General features: G+C 52.2%; 1 protein-coding gene across 1 annotated transcript in view; it reads right to left on the minus strand.

The window, feature by feature from the left end:
• Window positions 1-20166, minus strand: part of BCAS4 (breast carcinoma amplified sequence 4) — a 65971-nt gene extending 45805 nt beyond the window's left edge. The window contains exons 1-2 of the mRNA XM_006141269.2: window positions 19942-20166; window positions 2093-2164 (exon numbers count right to left, since the gene is read on the minus strand). Of these exons, the coding sequence (XP_006141331.1) occupies window positions 2093-2164; window positions 19942-20031 (162 nt within the window). The 5' untranslated portion in view covers window positions 20032-20166. The remainder of the gene's footprint in view (window positions 1-2092; window positions 2165-19941) is intronic.
• Between the last annotated feature and the right edge of the window lie 1841 nt (window positions 20167-22007).

Below are 22007 nucleotides of genomic sequence, written 5' to 3' on the forward strand. Positions count from 1 at the left end.
CTTTGTAATCACCTAGAATTAGAACTGCTGGGACGAAGGTTAAGTGTAACTTTGTAAGAAACTGCCAAACTATTTTCCAAGTGGCTTTTGCATTGCCACTAGCAGCGTTCAAGATTTTCAGTTACCTTACATCCTAACCAACATTTTGTACTGTGGTGATTTTAAAAGCTTGGCTTCATTTTCCCACTTCCAGGACGGCAAGGTACAGAGAAACACGCCCCACCCACAGCACATGGCTGGTTCCAGGCAGCCGCAGGCCGGTGGTGGCTGGAGCCAACACTGCTGTCCACCGGGCCATCGCATCTGCCAGGTGGGAATGGAACCCCGGGGCCGGATCTTTGTTTTTGTCCATGAGAAGCCAGAAGTCCAGAGTTTTCACATGAAATTCTACAAATGTCAGCAGCAAGTGTCCCTGTTAGCCTCTCAGAAGTCACCTTATTTGGAGGCAGGTTGGGGCCCACAGGTCGTCTGGGTGTGCTCAGTACTGAAATCTCATGGAAGGCTTCTTGGGGTTTCAAGTTAGGAGGACTTGCAGCCTCGGGCGCTGGGAGGCCTCGTGGGTTTCCAGGCTGGGTGGTGAGAGGCTCTCTGTGCCTGTCCAAGAGCAGCCCTCCCCACACTCTCCTCAGGCTGAAAGGGCTCCTGTCACAGAGCGCCCGTGTGGAGGACAAAGCGTGCCTGAGGTACAAGTCCATGCCACCCTCCACACCCCCTCCTCTGGTGGCCAAGCAGCGTCCACACAGAACCTAGCTGCACCACCCGGGCCTCCCTGCCCCTGCCCGGACACCTTCCCTCCATCTGGAAAACCTCTATTCCTCCAAGTCCCAAATTAATCCCCACGTGTTCCGCAAAGCCTTCCGGTTTCTCAGGCAGGACTGAACGTCCCCACTCTGGGTCCTTTTGCACCTGAACACATGGTCACGGCAGCACATCAACACTGGGGGATGGCAACTGTCCCTGGGTTGGTCTTCCCCAGTGGACTCTGGGGGGACAGAGACAGAGCTGACTCTGCAGCCTCAAGCCCAGCACAAGGCCTCGTCACAGATGTGCCCACCCTTTGGTGACAGAGGCCGTTAAACGCCCGTCTCTGCAGCCACGTCCTACCTGCCCTCTCCTCAGAACTAAAACACGGACTCTCAAGAGAAAAAATGAGCATTCTCTTGAGGACGTCCCTGTCCTATTTGCTGCTGTCTCCCAGAGGCTGGCCCAGGCGACACTCACACGTCTGTTCAATGTACAGGGACAAGGTGCTTCTGTGGGGCCTGGCACCATGCAACGTCCAACACACGACCAGGATGCCCTTGCTGTCGTTCCTGGGACTTCCTGGTCACTCACAAATGCCCCTAGGCTCCGCAGGGACACCACTCTGGCCCCAGTGTGGTGGGCAGACACAAGGCCTGGTTGCAGCATGGAGCCTGCCCTTCAGGCTCTGGGCAGGAGCTTCAAGCCTGGTCGCTGGTTTGCCTTTAGTAACTTGGGAACCTGGGCATTTCCATGATTTCTCCTAGGGGCTCCTCGGGTCTAGAGGCCTCCCTGGAGCGCTTACAGCAGAGACCTGGCTCTTCCCAGCCCAAGGCCTTGTCTCTACCCCCCTGCCCGCAGCCTGCCTGGGGACTGGAGCCAAGGAGCAGGCCAGAAGGCCACAGCTCAGAGAACACAGGAGTCAGGAAGGTGGTAGCCCAACCCTGTCTGGGCCCCGGGCCTGGCCAGAGGCTCCGGGAGGCCCTGCAGCCTGGAGCCATTTCCTGGCCGGCTCCATGTTTGCAGGGCAACTGCGCAGAGCTGAGCAAGTTAAATATAGGCCTCGCGTCCCTGTGGATGGCCGCGTCGGTGCCGAGAGTGCCACCTTGTGGCCACTCTGGGCTCCTCTGTGGAATGAAAGCCATCTGGGGGGAAAGGACGACATCAAGATGGCCGCCTCAGAAGCGCTTGGGGGTGAGAGAGACAGAGACAGAGAAAGGGGGGCCTTTCTCTTGCTGCCAGCCACCACCCCATTCCCTCTGGTTGCTAGCCCACCACCAAAATGGCTTCCCCAGAAAGCTCAGGAGGTGGGTCATCTGGCCTGGTCCTAAGTCCGCACCCTGGCACTCACCATGTCGGTCAGGCTGCAAAACTCTTCCACCCTGAGCAGCATCCCCTCGATGGTCTCTTCCATCTCCTTCGCCTGAGAGAGACACAGTGCCCTAGAGATTAGCCAGTGGTTTCCAGGGAGACAACACCCTTCCTATTTTTTTTTTTTTAAAGAAACTAAGTCTTAGGATTGTGTGTCCAGTTCTTTCTGGACTCCCTTTTTCTTTCAAACCTCCCACAGGGCCAACTAGGTGGCACGATGTTTTAGGCAGCTAGATCCCAAATGGCCAACTATATGGTTCAAGTCCCAGACCAGGCGACTGGAAAAGCATGCCAGGAGCACATCCGCACAGGCTCAAAGTCCTAAAAGGAGCCTGGAGAAGGGACTGCGGTGTGGCCGTCCCCCCTGGGGGGGGGGGGATTTCTGCACACACACACCCAGCTCTCTTCAGATCTTTGAAATAATGGCCAACTGGTAGCACCCATTGCCAGAGCCACCTGGGTCTGCTACCCTAGGCAATTTTCAAGAGATGCCATAAACAAATACCAACAGGAAAAAGCAGTTACCCCTCTCCTCCGGCACTGTACAGATGGGGACATGGGCTCAGAGGTGAGGTAACCTTCTCAAGGTCACACAGCTGACAAGCAGCGGGGCCAGGATTCTCAGATTGGTTAGAGCCTTTAGCCTTAGCGCCTGCCCTCCCCACCACACGACAGGCCCCCCGCACATCACAGAAGGGAGAGCCACCAGGGGCCGGCAGGTGGCATGGTGATTAAGGGCGCTGGACTCCCACATGGCCCACCATGGTTCAAGTCCTGAACCTGGAGGCTTGCTTTCTCACTTTCCCATTCTCTTTCTCTCTCCCACTCTGTCCCTTCCTGATCAAATTAAAATAAATAAAGTCAAATAAAATAATTTGTTAAAAAAAAAAAAAAGAGGGAGAGCCACCACAGCAGGCATCAGAGAGAAGCCCGGTCACCACTACCCCTGCAAAAATGTACAGTGCATGGTTTGACAGAGAAAGGCCTGGACTGACATGTCCGCGCTGTTCAGTTAGGGGACACCCTTACACTATGGAATTGTTTATCTGATGTTTGGATTTAGCTGAGCATCTGGTAGTCTACCAGGAAACCCCAAGAACACTGCTCACTTAGGTCCGCCATGATGGTCCACGCTCCGGAGGCCTGTGCTCTGCACCTGAGACCTCAGGGACTCCTGGTCCAACCTGATGGCCAAGTGCGGTGACACATCCTTGCCATCCCAGCCAATCGGGAGGCTGAGGCAGGGCAACCGTGATGTCAAGGCTGGCGCGGGCCCTGTCTGGAAGAGCCTCCATGGAGGAGCACACACTCTTGGTTCCAGGTGCTCTGAAGGCCAAGGCAGGAGGATGGAGACACAGCCAGACCACATCTTTAAAATAGAGAGCGCTGGAGCCAGCAGGTGCTGTGGTTGTTAGAGTGCTGGACTCCCACGTGGTTCAAGTCCCAGACCTGGCGACTTGCTTTCTCACTCCCTCTTTTTCTGTCTCTATGCCTCTTTCTGGTCAAATTGAATACTAATGAATAAATAAATAAAATTAAACGAGTAATTCTTTTAAAAAAAGGGAAAAAAAAAAGACTGCTTGGGCCAGCCCTATGGCCTGAGAGGGGAGTCTGATCCCATTAGCAACTCATGCAGTTTGGATCCTAGTGGCTTGAAAAAGACCAGATGCATGTGCATGCATGCCCCAGAACTCAACAGGATGGAGAAGAGAGGAGAAGGGATTGCAAGAGAACTTGCCCCGTGGGGGGTGTATTCTCCCTCTCTCCATCTGTCTCTGGCTAGCACGTGTCCTCCGTCAAATCCAAAAAGAGATATATTTTAGACTTATATATATGTGTAAGTATATATATATGTATTTGTGTATTACATATATGTATATCCATGTAGGTATATGTAAGTATATATATGTACTGTGTATTACATATACGTATATCCATGAATATATGTGTGTGAGTATATATGTGTAAGCATGTGTATCACATATACATGTGTGTCCATGTATATATGTGTGTGAGTGTATATGTGTATTATGTATTACATATATCCATATATGTGTGTAAGTATATATATGTATTTGTGTATTACATATATGTATATCCATGTAGGTATATGTAAGTATATATATGTACGTGTGTATTACATATACGTATATCCATGAATATATGTGTGTGAGTATATATGTGTAAGCATGTGTATCACATATACATGTGTATCCATGTATATATGTGTGTGAGTGTATATGTGTATTATGTATTACATATATCCATATATGTGTGTAAGTATATATATGTATTTGTGTATTACATATATGTATATCCATGTAGGTATATGTAAGTATATATATGTACGTGTGTATTACATATACATATATCCATGAATATATGTGTGTGAGTATATATGTGTAAGCATGTGTATTGCATATACATGTATGTCCATGTATATATGTGTGTGAGTGTATATGTGCATTACCTATATCCATATATGTGTGTAAGTATATATGTGCATGTGTGTTACACATATATGTATGTCCATGTATATATGTACATGTGTGTCTTACACATACATGTTCATGTATATATGTGTGGTTATATATACATACTGTGTATTACACGTATGTATATATGCGTGTGAGTGTATATGTGCACGTGTGTTACATAGATGTATATCCATGTATATATGTGTAAGTATCTATGTGTACATGTGTGTATTACATATATATGTATATCCATGTATATAAGGCTTACCTAGCACTGGGGGGGATTGAGGACTGGGAGGGGCTCTGAGAAAGGTGACTTGAACGTTTTATGGTCCCCGGAGGGCCCCAACTCAACACTGAAGGGCTGGGCAGCAAGGAAAAAGTGAAACGCCCGGGGCTGGGGGAGCTGCAGGGGCCTGCCCAGCTCTGCAGTCGGCCAACAGCGGCCATCAGGAACCGCAGGTCTGGGTTGCCAGATCTTTCCATTTCTCAAGAGTAGATAGAAATTCTAATTTCTTGGGAAATGTCCCAATTTTTAACTATTGGCACACATTCCTAAATAAATAAATAAATAACAAAAATCTGGAATGCTCTGGGGGCCAGAAACGCATGCTGGAAGGACCTGCCCACACACACCCTGCCTTACTACTTGGGTGAGAGTCAGTTTGAACGACCCCTCCCTCTCGCCCGACACTCCCGTGTCTATAACACTCCAGTCTGTGCTGTTGTGGGTTAACGGCCAGGAGGAGGAAAAAGTCCACACGAGCCAGTCTCTGGCTCACACAGGCCTGCTGAGGGAGGCGTGGCCAGACATTTCTGGGCAGGCTGGTCTCCACCCCCTGCACCTGAAGGCCCCCTCAACACCCACTTGTTCCCAGAGAAATGTTTACCCGGAGCCAGTGGCTGCCCGAGCTGTCGCTACCACAACCACATAAATGGCTGTGCAGAAAACAGCTTTTCGCGCGGAGCATAAATAGCTCCAAGTAGCAATTCTAAGCTCTGGAAGCTTCATCTCACAGCTGGGGCTATTTCTGGGCCTCAATGGGGGAGGCTTGACAGGGGAAGGCACCACTACCGAGGGAGATGAGGAAACTGAAAGGTGGCTGCCCGACCTGTCGCTACCACAACCACATAAATGGCTGTGCAGAAAACATCTTTCCGGCTGGAGCATAAATAGCTCCAAGTAGCAATTCTAAGCTCTGGAAGCTTCATCTCACAGCTGGGGCTATTTCTGGGCCTCAATGGGGGAGGCTTGACAGGGGAAGGCACCACTACCGAGGGAGATGAGGAAACTGAAAAAGATTTACCCACCCCCCAAAAATCAAATGGAGGTTAAAAAAAATGTTCTCATCACACTATAGGAGAGAAGGAGCCCAGAGGCCAGGCCGCTGGGGGAGGAGGGTCATTGTTCCTTCTGATTCTCAGGAAGGCAGGAGAGGTGGGAGAGTTGCAGATGGGTGATGAGGACCCCGGGAACGCAGGTGTGGACACAGAGACCCTGGTCCAGATAAGTTTAGGAAGGGGAACCCTGCAGGGGGCCACAGGAGACCGGCCCCAGCTGGGTGGGAGACAGGAGTCTGAAGCGCTTTGCTGGTAGGAAATGCATCTGAACGAAGCTGTGTGTCCAGGAAGGACAGGGCATGTTCGAGTCCCGTCTTCTCTCTGCCATCTGTGGGACGTTCACTCAACGACTTAACTTCTGCATTTCAGCTTGCTCACCTGTGACAGGAAACATCCCACCCATCTGACAGAGCTGGCAGGAGCTTAGCTGACATCCGAAATCTGGCCACTCAGTGAAGGGCTGGCATGACGTACAACAGGCCACTCTACAACCTCTTACCAGAGGATAAAACAGTGGCTGGGCCCGCAGGTGGCATGGAGGTGGGGTGGCTGCATCCCACATGGCCAACTGTACGGCTCGAGTCTCAGTGACATGAAAGGCATACTGGGAGTGCGTGTCCGAAATCTCAGAGGAGGGTGGAGGAAAAGGGACTGTGGCATGGCCATGCCCCCTAGGGAGTGATTTCGCATTTTCCTTTTCTCTCTCTCTCCTCTGGCAGGCACACACACTCTATGGCAAAACAAAGCAAATGCCAATGGCTAATTGCTGTGTATGGATTATCTCGTGTGGGTCTCGCGAGAACCCTGTATGGTAGGTACTACTGTCTCCCCACGTCTATGGATTGGTAAACAGGACCAGAGAAGTTAGCACTCGCCCAGAGTCACACAGCTAATAACCGCGGGGCAAGGCCCAGCCACAGCGGCCCAGCCGCTGAGACCTGTGGGCTAGGACCTCATGGGACACCCAGCTTGACTCCTGGGCCCACGCCTGTGATCTGGCAACTCAGGGAGGCTGGGGCAGGAGGATCGGGAGCTCGAGGCTGTCCTGGCACCTTAGGGAGACGCTGTCTGAAAGAGCCGGGCATGGTGGCAGGCATGCCACCCCTTAACCCGCGTGGGAGGCTGAGACAGGAGCGTTTGGGCAGTGAGATCCTGTCAATGAACCAGTCACCAATGGCACGCCACAAGGTCATGAAACACGCAGGTCATGGAAAAGCTGTGCATGGATTTCAGTTGCTTTGGCACCAAAATATTGGGTCATCAGGGAAGTCATGACGCATTTTTGCATGACACATCATGACTTTCCTGATGACCCAATAAAATCAGAGTTTAATTCCATTCCCCCGAGCACTTCATGTGTATACGGACATGTACACACACATGTACATGTACATGCATGCACACATTTATACGTACACACATTTATACACACATGTGCACATATTTACATGCACACGCACAAATTTGTGTACATATACACACATGCACATACGCTTATGCATGTGTGCACACACATATGCGTCCGTGTGTGCATATTTATGCATGTGTGCACGTGTTTTGCACATACACATAGGCACGCAGGTGTATGCATGCATATATGTACGCACACAGAAGCACACTTTCACATGCCTATTCTGCCCCTGGGCGCTCAGACTCCAGAGCTGCAGCCGTACTGTAAACACCAAGGTGCTCTCTAGGGAGGAGAAACCTGACCCTTCCCTACTGTCTGCCAGCTCTGGCCTCGCCCACCTCACCTCCAGCTACAGGGGCAGTGCCCTGAGGCAGGAAGGAACAAAGAAAGTGGGGGAACTGCGAAGGGAGGGACAAGCCCGAGACATGCCTACCAGCAGGAAGGCATCCGGATTAGTCTTGGCCATGCCCGCAGAGCACTGGCGGCCCAATTTTCCCCCAAGATAATCCCCTAAGTGGCCTCAGAGAGTCCTGCAGGCTGCAGCCCACATGTCCTTTGAACCAGCCCATCAGCAAAATGAATGCCCTCGCTGTTCTTTGCAGCTCTCTGGGTAGAAAGCGTTCCATGGGGGAGGAAGAGGCAAAGGCTCACTCCGGGACACTCGGAACACGTGGGGGATGGGAGCAGGCATGGTGACCACGCCAGGGTCATAGCTTTCACGTGTTCTTCCACATCCCTCTTCTCAAGCGCCAACCCGAGCTTTCTGCCTGGGCGTGCCAAAACTGAGGAGGGGCTGAGCCCTGCCCGCCAAGGGGCTCACACGAGAAAACACCAAGGACCCTCATCCAGCTCCAGCTCAAGGAGGCTCCATCACCCACTCCTTGAACCAAACTCTTCGAAGCAGCCCTGACGTCTCTCACCTCCTACCCCATCGACCTACCAGCAAGTCTCTGTCCTACCTCCAAAATGTGCCACGGATCCAACGGCTTCTCTCCTCTCCATTTCCACCCCCACCGTCACCTCTTGCTGGGACCACTGCAGTAGCCTGCTCACTGGGCCCTGGGCGCTGGTTTGCTCCCTCCAACCTACTCCTCAGAGGGGTGCTGTTAAAACCAAAGCCCTCCCCTGCTCACAATGCTCCTCCATGCCACGTACCACCTCACACGCACTAGGAGGACTTCGGTCACAAAAATGCCAAGTGTGAGTGCCGAGGACCTGAGGCAGCTGGAGCCCTCCCGCGCGGCCGGTGGAAAGGCAAAGCTGAGCGGCTGCTTTGGACAGCCTCTGGTAGTGCCACGGGAGTGCCGTCGCTCCACGCCTGCAGACACCCAGAAGAACTGGAAACCTACCCCCGACAGCCAAAAATGGGAAAAGCCAGAGTTAACGAACTGACAGATGCCACAAAACGTGACACACGCACATGGTGGAATAGTATTCACCACTGAAACGGGACGAAGTACAGATACACGCCACCACACGGATAATCCGGGATCCTTATGCTAAGGGGGAGAAGCCAGACACCAAAGGCCGCACATTTCCTGGTTCCATTTCTGTCTCCTTCTCCAGCGAGCACATTTGCCTCCTGGCAAACTTTTTTTTAAAAATGATGACAATGAGGGACCAGCAGTTAGTGTAATGGCTATGTCGCTGGACTCCCACGTAGTCGACCGCAGTTTGCGTCCCGGACCCGGTGGCTTAAAACTCATGCCGGGCATGTGTGCGTGCATGCCCAAGATCCCGAGAGGAGAATGGAGGAGAAGGGATTGCGGTGTGGCCATCGCCCCTGGGGGGTGATTTCTCACTTTCTGTCTCTCTGTCTCTCTCTGTCTGGCGAAGGCACGTGCCCTATAGCAAAAACTTCTCAAAAAAAACCCCAAAATGATGACAACGACAATGCTCTTTAAACACATATACGATCCTTAGAAAATCTTTATTTTTTTTTTGGAGAGGTTTTTGCCATAGGGTGTGTGCACTCACCAGACAGACAGAGAGACAGAGAGACAGAAAGTGAGAAATCACCCCCCAGGGGCGATGGCCACACCGCAATCCCTTCTCCTCCATTCTCCTTTCTGGATCTTGGGCACATATGCACACGCGCCCGGCGTGAGTTTTAAGCCACCAGGTCCGGGACTCAAACTGCAGTTGACTACATGGGAGTCCAGCGACATAACCATTAAACTAACTGCTGGTCCTGGAAAATCTTAAAACACCACGAGTTGGGGGAACCAGCAGTTAGCGTAATGGCTATGTCGCTGGACTCCCACGTAGTAGACCACGGTCAGTGTCCCAGACTAGGTGGCTTAAAACTCACGCCGGGCGCGTGTGCATATGTGCCCAAGATCCAGAAAGGAGAATGGAGGAGAAGGGATTGTGGCGTGACCATCCCCACTGGGGGGTGATTTCTCCCTTTCTGTCTCTATGTCTCTCTCTGTCTGTCTGGCGAGTGCACGCGCCCTATAGTGAAAAAGCTCTCAAAAAAAAAAAAAAGTAAATAAAAAATAAAAACAAAGAAAAAGAAAAGAAAAATAACATGGGTCCATTGAGACCCAGCAGGAAAAGCAACCTCATCAATGTCAGTATGAAATGGATGGAAGGCTGAAAGGTACGGAGCTGGGAGCTGAGGCGATTCTCCAGCTCTCCTATGGGCGGCTGTAGGTTTGAACTGCAAATGAGGAAGGGCCTGGCAGGTTAGATAATAACCCACTTCCCCAGGAAGAGACCCATGAATGTCCCTGCCAGGCCCCCAAAGCAGGACAGAGCTCCCACTGGGGTCCTAGAGGGACCCAAATCTTGAGGTTTCACTGCCCAGAAAGGGTAGGTTACTCTCTTCTACACTTGTCCTGAGAAAGCTCATTTGACCACAGTGACCAAATTCCCTTTTTTTTTGGAGAGGTTTTCGCTATAGGGCACGTGCGCTCACTAGACAGAGAGAGACAGAGAGACAGAAAGCAAGAAATCACCCCCCAGGGGGATGGCCACACCGCAATCCCTTCTCCTCCATTCTCTCGGGATCTTGGGCACGCACGCACACATGCTCGGCATGAGTTTAAGCCACTGGGTCCGGGACTCAAACGGCAGTCAACTTCATGGGAGTCCAGCAACATAGCCATTACACCAACTACTGGTCCCTTTTTATTATTATTTCTTTTACTATTTTTTTTCACAGTGACCAAATTTATTTAGTTTTAAAGAATTATGTTTCATTTAGCTTTATTTATTTGTTTATTTTTTATTTCAATTTGACCAGAGAGAGACAGAGTGAGAGCAAGAGAGAGGGAAAGTGAGAAAGCAAGCGCAGTCGGCCATGTGGGAATCCAGCGCCCCTAACCACCACACCACCTGCCAGCCCCTCACAGTGACCAAATCTAAAACACACCTGCCCCTGACTCAGCAATTCTGCTCACTGATACTGACGCTGCGACGGAGCTGCGTAATTGCAAAGCGAGCACTGCAGAGGTACTCCAGGATGGGGCAGCCTGCCGCACACTCATAGGAAGACCGGCAAGACTCACTGAGTAGGAGGTGCGAGGTGGGGGCCGGCCAGGGGTGTGCTGGGGAAATGCGATGCTCTGCCAGCCGACCCACATGGGAGGGACTGGGTTTGCTTCTGGAGACCTCCCTCAGTGCACAGGGCATGTGTGTGTCCTGGCCCAATGCCGCTGAAGCTGGGAGTGGACCCTGTGGGTAGTGCCTAGCTTTCCTTCTTGCTGATGGAAGAAATAAAAAGAAAGAAAGGAAAAGAGGAAGAGAGGAAGAGAGAGGGAGGAAAGAAAGGAGAAAGAAAAGCAGGTGGGAGACAGCGATGGGAAGGGAAACTCCCGTTGTACTTCCTGGAAGGGGTCACAGAAAAGAACAGCAGTGGCAGCTGCAGAGGGGGGCGGGGGGCAGAAGACGGAGCAGAGCGGCTCATCTATCACTCTATGGTCATTACATACATTTTTTTTATTTTCAAAACCAAACTTACTTTATTTTATTTTTTTAAGCTTGAACTCTTCTTCTTCTTCTTTTTAGCTTTATTTATTTATTTTAATTTGACCAGCAAAGGACAGAGCGAGAGAGAGGGAGAGTGAGAAAGCAAGCCATCAGGTCCGGGACTCGAACCGCAGTTCCAGTCCAGTGCCCTTAACCACCACGCCACCTGCTGGCCCCAACAAAACTTACTTTAAAAACAATTCTAATTTACTTTGAAAGGATCGCAAGCCAAATACGCCCCTCCACTGCACCAGAGGGATACATTCAGATTCCCAAGACAAGTGATGAGAAACAGAGACTCATTTGGGCATGCGCTCAGCAATTGCATGCATATGCGTGTGTATAGGCGTGTATGTGAGCATGTGTGTGCATGTGTGTAGGAGTGTGTGTACGTGTGTAGGCGTATGTGTAGGCGTATGTGCACGTGTGTGTAGGCATGTGTGTAGGCATGTGTGTAGGCGTCTGTGTGCGTGTATATGTGCGTGTGTGTTTAGTTTGCTACAGTGCTCCCCAGAGAGACATGGGGAGAGGGGAAGTGAGAAATCACCCCTCAGAGGAGACGGCCACACTGCAACCCCGTCTCCATTCCCCGCTGAGGACCTGGGGCATGCACGTCACGTGCTTGCCCTGGTGTGTTTCTCTAGCCACCGGGTCCAGGACTTGAACTGCACGGTAGGTCACGTGCGATGTGGCCTTAACCACCGCACCACCGGCCGGCCTCGACATTGATTTAACTTAATCTCCTGCTTACAGATGCACGAAAATGCGTGTATTCCGCCTTCTGTTTTTACTTACAGAAGACGGCAGTTCCACGCACGTACTGACACGTGCCGGAGAGTGTCATGCTTGGCACCCGCAGAGACTCGGGCTGCAGCCGTTGTCAGCGACACCCACCAGGCATGGGGCTCTTCCCAACCTTGGGGAACTTGTTGCTTTTAAAGGCTTGGCTGGTGCTGCAGATGGGCAAGACAGCCCCTCCCCCAGGCTCCAGGCTGACCCTCCCTAAGCATAGCCCTCCTTTGATGAGAGGCTGTCAGAGCCTGAGGACAAGGTCACACCCCAGGGCTGAGGTCACCCCAGGCTGAGCACTTCTCAGGTACAAAGAAGGAACTTCGTCCCCAGGAGGCTGCCTGCTCCAAGCATCGCCTTGGCTGGGCTGCGCACACCCTGCAGGTTCCCACTAGACAGCTTGGTCCTCTGCCACCTGGACGGCCCCCCGGTATGTTGCCACACCACAGACGAGACCCCCCATCACCCCCATCCCCCCTTCTCACACAGCTCATGTCCAAACCTCCAAATCTTGATGCCCAAAGGGAGCCAGAGGCACGAGGGCAGGCAGGGTGTGCATGAGGTTTGGTACGTGGCGTCTGCCGGTCAGACACTACAGAAAGTTCTTTCTTAAAATCTGCTATAGGGCCTGTGTGCTCACTGGAGAGAGACAGAGAGAAAGAGAGAAAGCACCCCTGCCCCAGGGTTGGTCATGTTGCAATCCCTTCTCCTCCAGTCTCCCCGTAGGAAGCACATCAGTACCTAGTAGGTTTCTCAAGCCGCTGGGTCCAGGACTCAAACCACAGTCATCCATGCGGGATCGGCTGCCTTAACTAGTATGCTTGGCTAGCCCCACAATAGAATGCCCTGAGCTTCCACAAAGACACTTTCTCTCCCCCATCTTTCTTGAAACTGAAGGCCCTATTTGGCTAACCTAGATTTTCCTGTTTTAGTCACCAGCGAGTGACAGAGAGAGAGAGATCACCCCCGGGGGAATGGCCACACCACAGCCTTCTGCGTTCTCCTCTCAGGATCTTGAGCATGTATGCACACGTGCGCAGTGCGACCCTCGGGGCTCCAGACCCGGGACGCTAACCACGGTCAGCCACGTGGGAGTCCAGTGCCTTAACCACCGGCTGGCTGCCCCATTTTAAAAAATAAATGAGGCAGGGGCCAGGAGATGGCTTCGACACACCCATCTCATTTATTTTTAAAAATGGAGCTACAATAAGTGGCTTCTGGAGACCTCCCTGAAATTTCCTCCAGAAGAGGAAGTTCAAACCAGAGAGAGAGAAAGCAGGTGACAGAAACCCCAAAGGGCCTGAAAATAGAACAGGGCCCACCACTAGTTTCTGCGGCTTTTCAGTCCTAGAACGGCAGCACCAGGTCCCCACAGCTCGGCCCCCGTCCCTGCCTCTAGTCACTTGTCTCCACCCCAAGAACACCTGCCTCTTCCCAGCCCAGGGCCTTTGCAAGGACTGGTCCCTCTGACAACTCCTATTCATGCCTTAAGGTTCACCCTCAAACGCCGCTGCCTCGGGGAAGCCCTCTCTGTCCACCAGAGGACAGCCCTACACGCTCTCGGGGGTCTCTATGCTCCCCCCTCCCTGTCTAGCCTCATAAATTTGCACCAGGTCTCCGCTTTCTCTGAGAGGCCTTCCCCACCGTCTCCCAGACACGAACACCCTCCACTGCAGGCCTGCGTGTGCGTTCCACAGCATTCGTTACCATCTGGAGGGCGTATTTGTTACGTGCTTCTTGTCTGCCAATGCCAGGAAGGAGGACCCTGGCGTATCCCACTGCCTGTGGTGTCCCCAGCTCCAGGCAGGACCTGGGACATAGTAGGGGCTGCAGGTGTTCAATGAAGCAGGTCCCAGTTCACAGGAAGACCCAGGACACCAGTAGGGCTAGTGTAGGCTGGGCTGAGGCTCCTGTGACTGTCTAAAAGCCAGAGTTTGGACCAGCACTGTGGCCTAGTGGTAAAAGGAGCTGGATCCCACGTGGCCAAATACAGTTCAAATCCTGGATCCAGCAGCTTGAAAAACACCCTGGGAGCCAGCAAGTGGCACAGTGGTTAAGGCGCTGGATTCCCATGTAGTTGACTGCAGTTCGAGTCTGGACCCAGCGGCTTGAAACTCATGCTGGGCGCATGTGCGTATATGCCCAAGAGGAGAGTGGAGGCTAAGGGATTGCAGTGTGGCCATCCCCACTGTGGGGTGATTTCCCACTTTCTGTCTCTCTGTCTCTCCTGCAAATGCACACGTTTGATAGCCAAAATCTCTGAGGAAAGAACAAAAGCAAAAACCATGCGAGGTATATGTATGTGCGTGCCCCAATCCTGGCAGGGTCGGGAAACGGAGAAGGGACTGCCGTGTGACCACGCCCCAGTCAGGGTGCTTTCTCCTTCCTCTCTCTGTCTCACACATGCCCTCTGGCAAAACAAAAACAGCCAAAGCCCCAAGTCAGGGCCTGCTCCGTGACTCAGGAGTCAAGCCCTGCCCAAGAGAAACCAGCTCCCCATATGATGACCACGCGTTAGCTTCTTGGCCTGGTCAGCCTGAGGTGTGCCTGGTACACGCGTGAGTGTCAGAGCTCTGAGGCCTGGGGGAAAGGAGTCTTGGTGTGACCAGACCCTAAGGACAATGCTCCCTACTCTTTTTCTCACACTCACATGAATAAAGAAAAAAAAAAAGCCAAAAGTGACCCCGGGAGAAGAGCTGGTAGACAGAGCTCTGGCAGGTGGTGGTAGGGATAACCCAACTGACCGCACGGGGAAGGCCCTGGGTTTGGGTCCAGGAACCGCCCTGAGCACACGTGCGAGCCGGCTGGTTGAGACTGGCTGACTGCATCATGAAGAACCCGTTCCACGTGCCTGTCTCTCTCTCTCTCGCAGAAGAGATAAATGAATGGACGGAAGATCCATGACCTGGTGCCCGTGTAGCAATGGCACTATGTGTGTAAATCCGTGTGGACAACCGCCTTCGCCACTACCGCATCGTGAGAGCTGAGGCTCCCAAGGACCCTGGAAAACGCTGGTGTTCTGTAGGCGGGGCCCTGAAGTTCGGGTGGATGAGAAACTTGCCCTCTGTGCACCTCCTGTCCCTCACCAGGAAGAAGGGAGGGGAGGAGGGACGCGCTGGCCAGGCCAGTTCCCCACGCCCACACCCGCCTCCCCTTCCCAGCTCACTGGCCCACCCGTGGGCCTCTGCCAGGGGATCCGCTAATGAATTCGGCTCTGAGCAGCCTCGCGAGGGGATCAGCTAATGAATTCTGCGCTGAGCGAGGCCCCCGCGACTGCTCCGGCACAGCCTCTGCTGCCTCTAGTAAATAAACTCTAGCAAGTGCTGTAAGTGGCTTTATTGCCGCGTGGAGCTACCGGGAGCTGGGCTCTTCATTACGTCTCTTACAGATGAGCACGAACCAACCCAGGTCCGCGTTAAAGAGCCCTGAGTGAGAAAATGAAGTTAGCACTCGCAGTCTCTCTCAAAGGCCGTCCCTAATAGAGACTAAATGAAGCTGGGGTCTGGCCACTGCGCACAGTGGCTTCTGACTGCTGAGAGCGAGAGAGAATGAGAAAGGCGGGCAGGTGCTTAAGCCAGCAAACGATTGCAGACCACCTATATGCCCATGCCCAGGTCGCGGGGTCCCTGGACCAACGTGTGAATGAAGGGTCAGGCCTCCCCAGGGCCAGCCTGGCAGAGAGCGGCAGCCCCCACCCACTTGCCAACAGCCCGTAAGCGACAGTGCAGCCGCACGACACCATCTGTTCCGTGAGAGCCTCAGTCTGCTCAGCGGTGAAATCGACACAGCATCCTAGTCCCAGGGTCCCTCCATGACACAATGACATAACCCACGCACGGCTCAGCTCACTGCTGGTGTACGCGGTGCGTACTCGGGAGACAGAAGCAATTACTACTCCGGCCTGGACAGGAGGGACTAAAGGTGCTGACCAAGGCTCCCCAGTACAAAAGCCACCAGGCTCGTGTCACCACAGAGCACTTAAATGGGACTGGTCTAGGCCTAGTGATTAAGGGAGCCAGATCCCACACGGCAGTTAAAATCTCAGCCAAGGGGCCAGCAGGTGGCATGGTGGTTGAGGGTGCTGGACTCCCACATGAACAACCACAGTTCGAGTCCTAGACCTGGAGGCTTGCTTTCTCACCCTCCCTTTCTCTCTCTCTCTCTTTCTCTCTGTCCCTCTCTGGTCAAATTAAAATAAATAAATAAGTTAAATAAAATAATTCTTTAAAAAAAAAACTCTAAAAAAAATCCTGGCCCGAGGGCCAGCAGGTGGCATGGTCACTAGGGCTCTGAATTCCACATGGCTGACCGAAGTTTGAATCGCAGACCCAGTGTCTTGAAAATCACAACAAATATAATAGATAAATAAATAACAAATAAAAAGATCCTGGCCCAGTGGCTTCAACGGGATGAGAAATGGAGTAGGCCCTGTGACCTGCTCTCGCCCCACTGGGAGGTCCTCCTCCCCCCTCTCTGAAGAGTACATATACCCTCTGGCATATTTTAAAGATATGGGTGCAAGCTGGTAGGGTCATAGTTCAGGCAGCGAGACCCCCACGGCCGACTGTGGTCCCAGTCCCGCACCTCACAACCTGAGAGAGTGCCGGGCGCCTGCTCGTGCCTGTCCAGATCCTGAAAGGAGAACGGAGGAGAAGGGACTGCAGAGTGCCATTCCCCGTGGGAGGAGTTTTCTCATTTTTCTCTTTCTCTTATGCACCCTCTAGCAAAATTAAAGAAAGAAAATGAAAGAAATTAATTTCATCTGTTTCTTTTTCCTGTGGCTTCTGGAACATTTACAATGACGTAAATGGAGGGACCAGCAGATGACATAACGGTTACATCACTGGACTCCCATATAGTCAACTGTGTTTTGAGTCCCGGACCCGACGGCTTAAAACTCATGCCAGGCACATGTGCGTGCATGTCCAAAATCCAGAGAGAAGAATGGAGAAGGGACTGCGGCATGGCCATTCCCCCAGGGGGTGAGTTCTTTTCTGTCTCTGTCTCTCTGGCAAGTGCAGGTGGCCTGCAGCAAAAAATCTCCTAAAAAAGAAAAAAAGTACGTAAGTGGCTAGAACCAGCATGGTTTGAATCTCAAACCCGGTGGTTTTAAAATCATGCTGACTGTCGGGGCTGGCAAGTGGCATGGTGGTTAAAGGAGCTGGACTCCTACATGGCCAACCACGGTTCAAGTCTTGGACCTGGTGGCTTGCTTTCTCACTTCCTCTCTCTCTCTCTCTCTCTGTCTCTCTCTGATCAAACTGGAAAATAATAATGATAATAGTAAATAAAGTTAAAACAAAATAATTCTTTTAAAAAAAAATCATGCTGACTGTGGTATGAATCTTAAACCTGGTGGCTTTTTTTTTTTTTTTTTGAGAAGTTTTTGCCATAGGGTACATGCACTCGCCAGAAAGACAGAGAGACAGAGAGAGACAGAAAGCAAGAAATCACCCCCCAGGAGGATGACTGTGCAGCAATCCCTTGACCTTCATTCACATAAAGAGATTTTGGGCATGCACGCACATGCGTCCGGCGTGAGTTTAAGCCACCAGGTCTGGGACTTGAACCGTGGTTGACTACATGGGAGCCCAGCAACATAGCCAATATGCCATCTGCTGGTCCCTCAAACCTGGTGGCTTTAAGATCATGCTTGGTACATGTGTGTGTCCAAAATCCCGAGAGGAGAATGGAGGGAAAGGGATTACAGCGTGGCCATCCCACCAGGGAGTGATTGATTTCTCACTCTTTCTCTGACTTTGTCTGGTGAGTGCACATGCCTTATGGCAAAAACTTAAAAAAAAAAATTACATAAATGGCCTTTATTTGTGGCTCAAACTATATTTGTTTTTGCAATTTCCCAATTCTCTCATATCTTTCTTCTATGCTTTTTAATCAACAGTAATTGTACCTATTTATAGGCCACGGGGTAGCTTTTCAGTACAGGAACACTCTGTGTTTTGAATAAATCAGGTTAACCAGTCATATTCCTGCTAGGAAGTTCTTACAGACACGGTCTGACATGGGACTCTGTGCTATTTTTTCCCACCAAGATGTAATTCATATACCATAAAAATGCACCCTGTAGGGCCAGCTTAAGGAGCTGGATCCCACTGGACTGACTTCATGGTTCGAGTCCCGGATCTGGTAGCTTGAGAAACATGCCAGGCATATGTGCATGTGAGCCCCAAATCCTGAGAACCGAGAATAGAGAAGGCCACTGCAGGGTGATTTCTCACTTCCTGTCTGTCCCTCCCTGTGAGCACACATGTCCTAGCAAACTAAAGGTATAAGACGTGCCCTTCGGATGCGTACAGTTCTGTGACTGTCCGTAATTCACGAAGTTGTGTAACCGTCACCACTACCTCAGTATTTCCATCACCCAGAAGGAAGTCCCGATCTCGTGAGTGGCCACCTCCCCTCTGCCCACACTATTCTTAGTCCAGCAGAGCAATCTGCCCACCAGGCACAGCACCGAGGGGTCTGCAAAACCTAATATAGGGTGCTGGCAGGTGGCGTGGGGTTGAAGCACTGGGATTCCACATGGCCGACTGAGGTTTGAGACCCAGACCTGGCAGCTTGCTTCCTTACTTTCTGTCTCTCTCTGGTTAAATTAAAGAAAAAGAAAATTAAATAAATAATTCTTTTAAAACAACACACTAATATAGCGCACAGGTGCGCGCATCTGTGAGTGAGTTTGTTCCAATGCTGTGATGACCACGCCGCTGTCTTTCTCTAGAAACTAGAATTGGGGTGGAAGAGGAAAAGGAGAGAGACGCTGTTCTTTATTTGAAATACTTTAATACTGCTTTTAAGATTTAAAAAGAGAATAGGCTGAGGGCCAGCAGGTGGCGTGGTGGTTAAGGCCACTGGACTCCCACAAGACCGACTGTGGACCTAGTGACTTGCTTTCTCACTTTCCCTCTCTCTCTCTCTCTCTCTCTCTCTCTCTCTCTCTCTGTCCCTCTCTGATCAAATTTAAACATAAGTAAATGGGGGGACCAGCAGGTGGAGTGGTGGTTAAGGCGCTGGACCCTCTCACACGGTGGACCATGGTTTAAGTCCTGGACCTGGTGGTTTGGTTTAGTTTGCTTTCTCAGTTTCTCTCACTTTCTCTCTCTCTCTCTCGTCAGATTGAAATAACTAAATGAATGAATAAAATTAAATAATTCTTTAAATAAATAAACTTAAATAAAATAATTCTATAAATTCTTAAAAAAAAAAAAAGAATAGGCTACCTTTCTGGCCCTCAGTAACTATTACACTAGTCGATAACTTTTTCATCAGGCCGTCCACAGGCGCCAACGGCTGGAACATGAAGGGTCTAGTTTTAGATCTACGTTTTCTTTCATGCTTTGAAATAGAAAGTACCGGCAGAGACGGGGTACTTTCTCTCCCGGCAGCAGCCGACCGCGGCCTCAGGGCTTTCGGGCAGATGCAGCCCGCGGTCGGCTCCAAGCACCCCCGGCAAAGGTCCGCGGCGGGGGCCCAGAGCCCGGGCTGGGGATGGGGCAGGGCGGGGGTCCGGCCTCCCGGGAGCGCGGCTTGCCCTGGGACAGCAGATCCCAGCGCGTCTCTGCCCGCCTTGTCGCGGACACCAGTAGAGAAGAAGGTCAAGTCGGGGTCCAGGGAGACTGCAGGGAGGAAGCGGACGCGATCAGCCGTGCATCTCTGGGTGGCGTCAGCCAGCCACCGCTTAGGGAAGGACGGGACCCTTGAGCTCCCCATTTCTGGCGCAAGAGGATGCTGCGGGGAAGCCGAGGGTCTCGATCTGGGTTCAAGACCCCAGACCCCTAACCTGGAGACCCCCTCCACCACTTCCACGCCCTGATCCCCTACCTCAGCCCCGGGCTCCGGGGTCAGAAAGACCGCGAGCTCGCGCGCCCCGCTGCGCATGGGCTCTGGCTGGTCGGCGTCCACGAGCAGCATCAGGAGGCAGCAGGGTCCGGCTGGCAGAGGGTACCAAGAGCCGGTCGCCACGCCTGGACCTCTGAGCCCCGCCCCTGACCCGCTGCATGCCCCGCGGTCCGCCTGGCGGAGGCGGAGCAGGTGCGCACCCGGCTGTCGGGCCCGCAGCTCCTGGAGCGCCCGGCCGTGTGCGCAGCGCCACCCAGTGGCCCACGGCGCGAAGTGCGCCCGCCCCCGTACCACCTGGCCAATCACAGATTCGCACACTCGTTTGCAGATTGCAATTACCTGAGGTTCTTTAAAAACTTCCAAAGCTCGGGTCACACAGTCTCTGGGGTTGCTGTCTAAGCGCCAGTAGTTTTCGAAGCTCTCCAGGTAATTCCAAATACAGCCAGGTTGAGAACCATGGGTTTAGAGGCGCGTGCCTCTCCATTGTAATCGGACAGAGCTGTGTTCCCAGCCCCCGCCGCACCTTCTACCCTCGCCGCTCCAGCACATCAGATCCCCTGAGGGCTCTTAGAGACCTAGAAGTCAGGCCTCCCGCCGGGCCATGAACCCTGGGGGTTGGAGCTGGGCACCAGGCGTTTCTAAAACTTCTCAGGTGGTTCCAATGGGCAGCCAGGCTAGAGAGCAGGCCTACAGGAGTCGTCTTTAAAGCTCAAAGCTGCCAGACCCGCAGGCCCATCCTCGTAAGCCGCTCACCAGCGCAGGGGGAGAAGCCCAGCCATTAGGGAACAGGCGTAGTCGGCCTCCTCTTCCTCGCAGGGCAGCTTTACAATGAGGGATTTTTGAGAGCTCTAAATTTGAACTCCTCCCCCACCCGGGGCAGAGACCCCTTAAAGAGGTCAAGGGGTATGGGAAAGTCTAGAGCTTTGATTTTTCGCATGATGACTCTTCTTTCAAAATATTAATTTCATTTTAGAAATCAGGCTGGGCCTGCAGATGACATAGAGGTTAAGGTGGCTGGATCCCACGGGGTCTACCGAATAGTTTGACTGCTGGGTCCTGCAGCTTAAACCCCGCAGACCCGTGCCCACCATCCTGAGAGGAGAATGAAGGAGAGGGGACAGTGGGGGGCGCTGAGCCCTGGGTGGGGGGTGCTTCTCATTTTCCCTCCCCCCCCCAGGAGCACATGTGCATGAATAAATAAACACAGGAGCTGATCTCAGGACTGCAAGTCAGTACACCGGAGGCCCCTCCTGCCCCGATCCAAGTTTCTGTTTTATCTGGTAACCCTAAGTGAGATTCTAAACCCACCTGACCTGCCTGCTGCGTAGCCCCTCACTGCGCAGTTCCATCTCCAGATCTGCCCACTGCTCATTTTTCCACATCCATATCCAAAGGTTCAAACCTTCAGGCCATAGTCATTTTCTGGAAAATTCTTGGCCGAATTTGGGCCTCAGGTGCTTAGGGAAAAGGGCCTTATAGGATGGCACTGAGCCGGCACTTAGTCATTCAACCTTGCTCCGCTTTCTCAGTGCTGGGGCTCTCCAGGGACCAGGCGAACCCTCTCAGAGCCTCCCCTCAGCTGCTAGCTGGGGACCTCCCCCCTGAAAAGCCCAAAGCTGCCTCAGATTGGCCAAGGAGACCAGAGCTAAAGGAACTTCCCCCACCGAGACATTTGAGCAGAATGCTAAGGAAAAATGGGCGAGTTGCAGAACGCTGTGTAGGGCATTCTGCCATTAACATACAGTTTTTAAAACATGCAAAACCACCCCATATATTGTTTACGGATACAGACAGATGGAGCCGAGGGTGGAGCCGGCCAAGGCAATGACGAATCCGCAGGCAGGAAAGTGGTTACTTTGGAGTAGGGGAGAGGGAACTGGGGAGGGGTCCGAGGGGGATTTCCCTACTGTTCCTAATGTTTTATTTCTCCAGCTTATGTTTGTTATAACATTTAAACCCTTATGCCTGAAACGGCTAATTTTTAAATAAATAGTCTGGGGTGTGAGTTAAGGGTGCAGACTGATTGTGGGCGGGTCCAGGCCTCCCTG

The sequence above is a fragment of the Tupaia chinensis genome, unplaced genomic scaffold, assembly GCF_000334495.1.
Source record: "Tupaia chinensis unplaced genomic scaffold, TupChi_1.0 Scaffold000049_1, whole genome shotgun sequence".
Classification (NCBI taxonomy): Eukaryota; Metazoa; Chordata; class Mammalia; order Scandentia; family Tupaiidae; genus Tupaia; species Tupaia belangeri.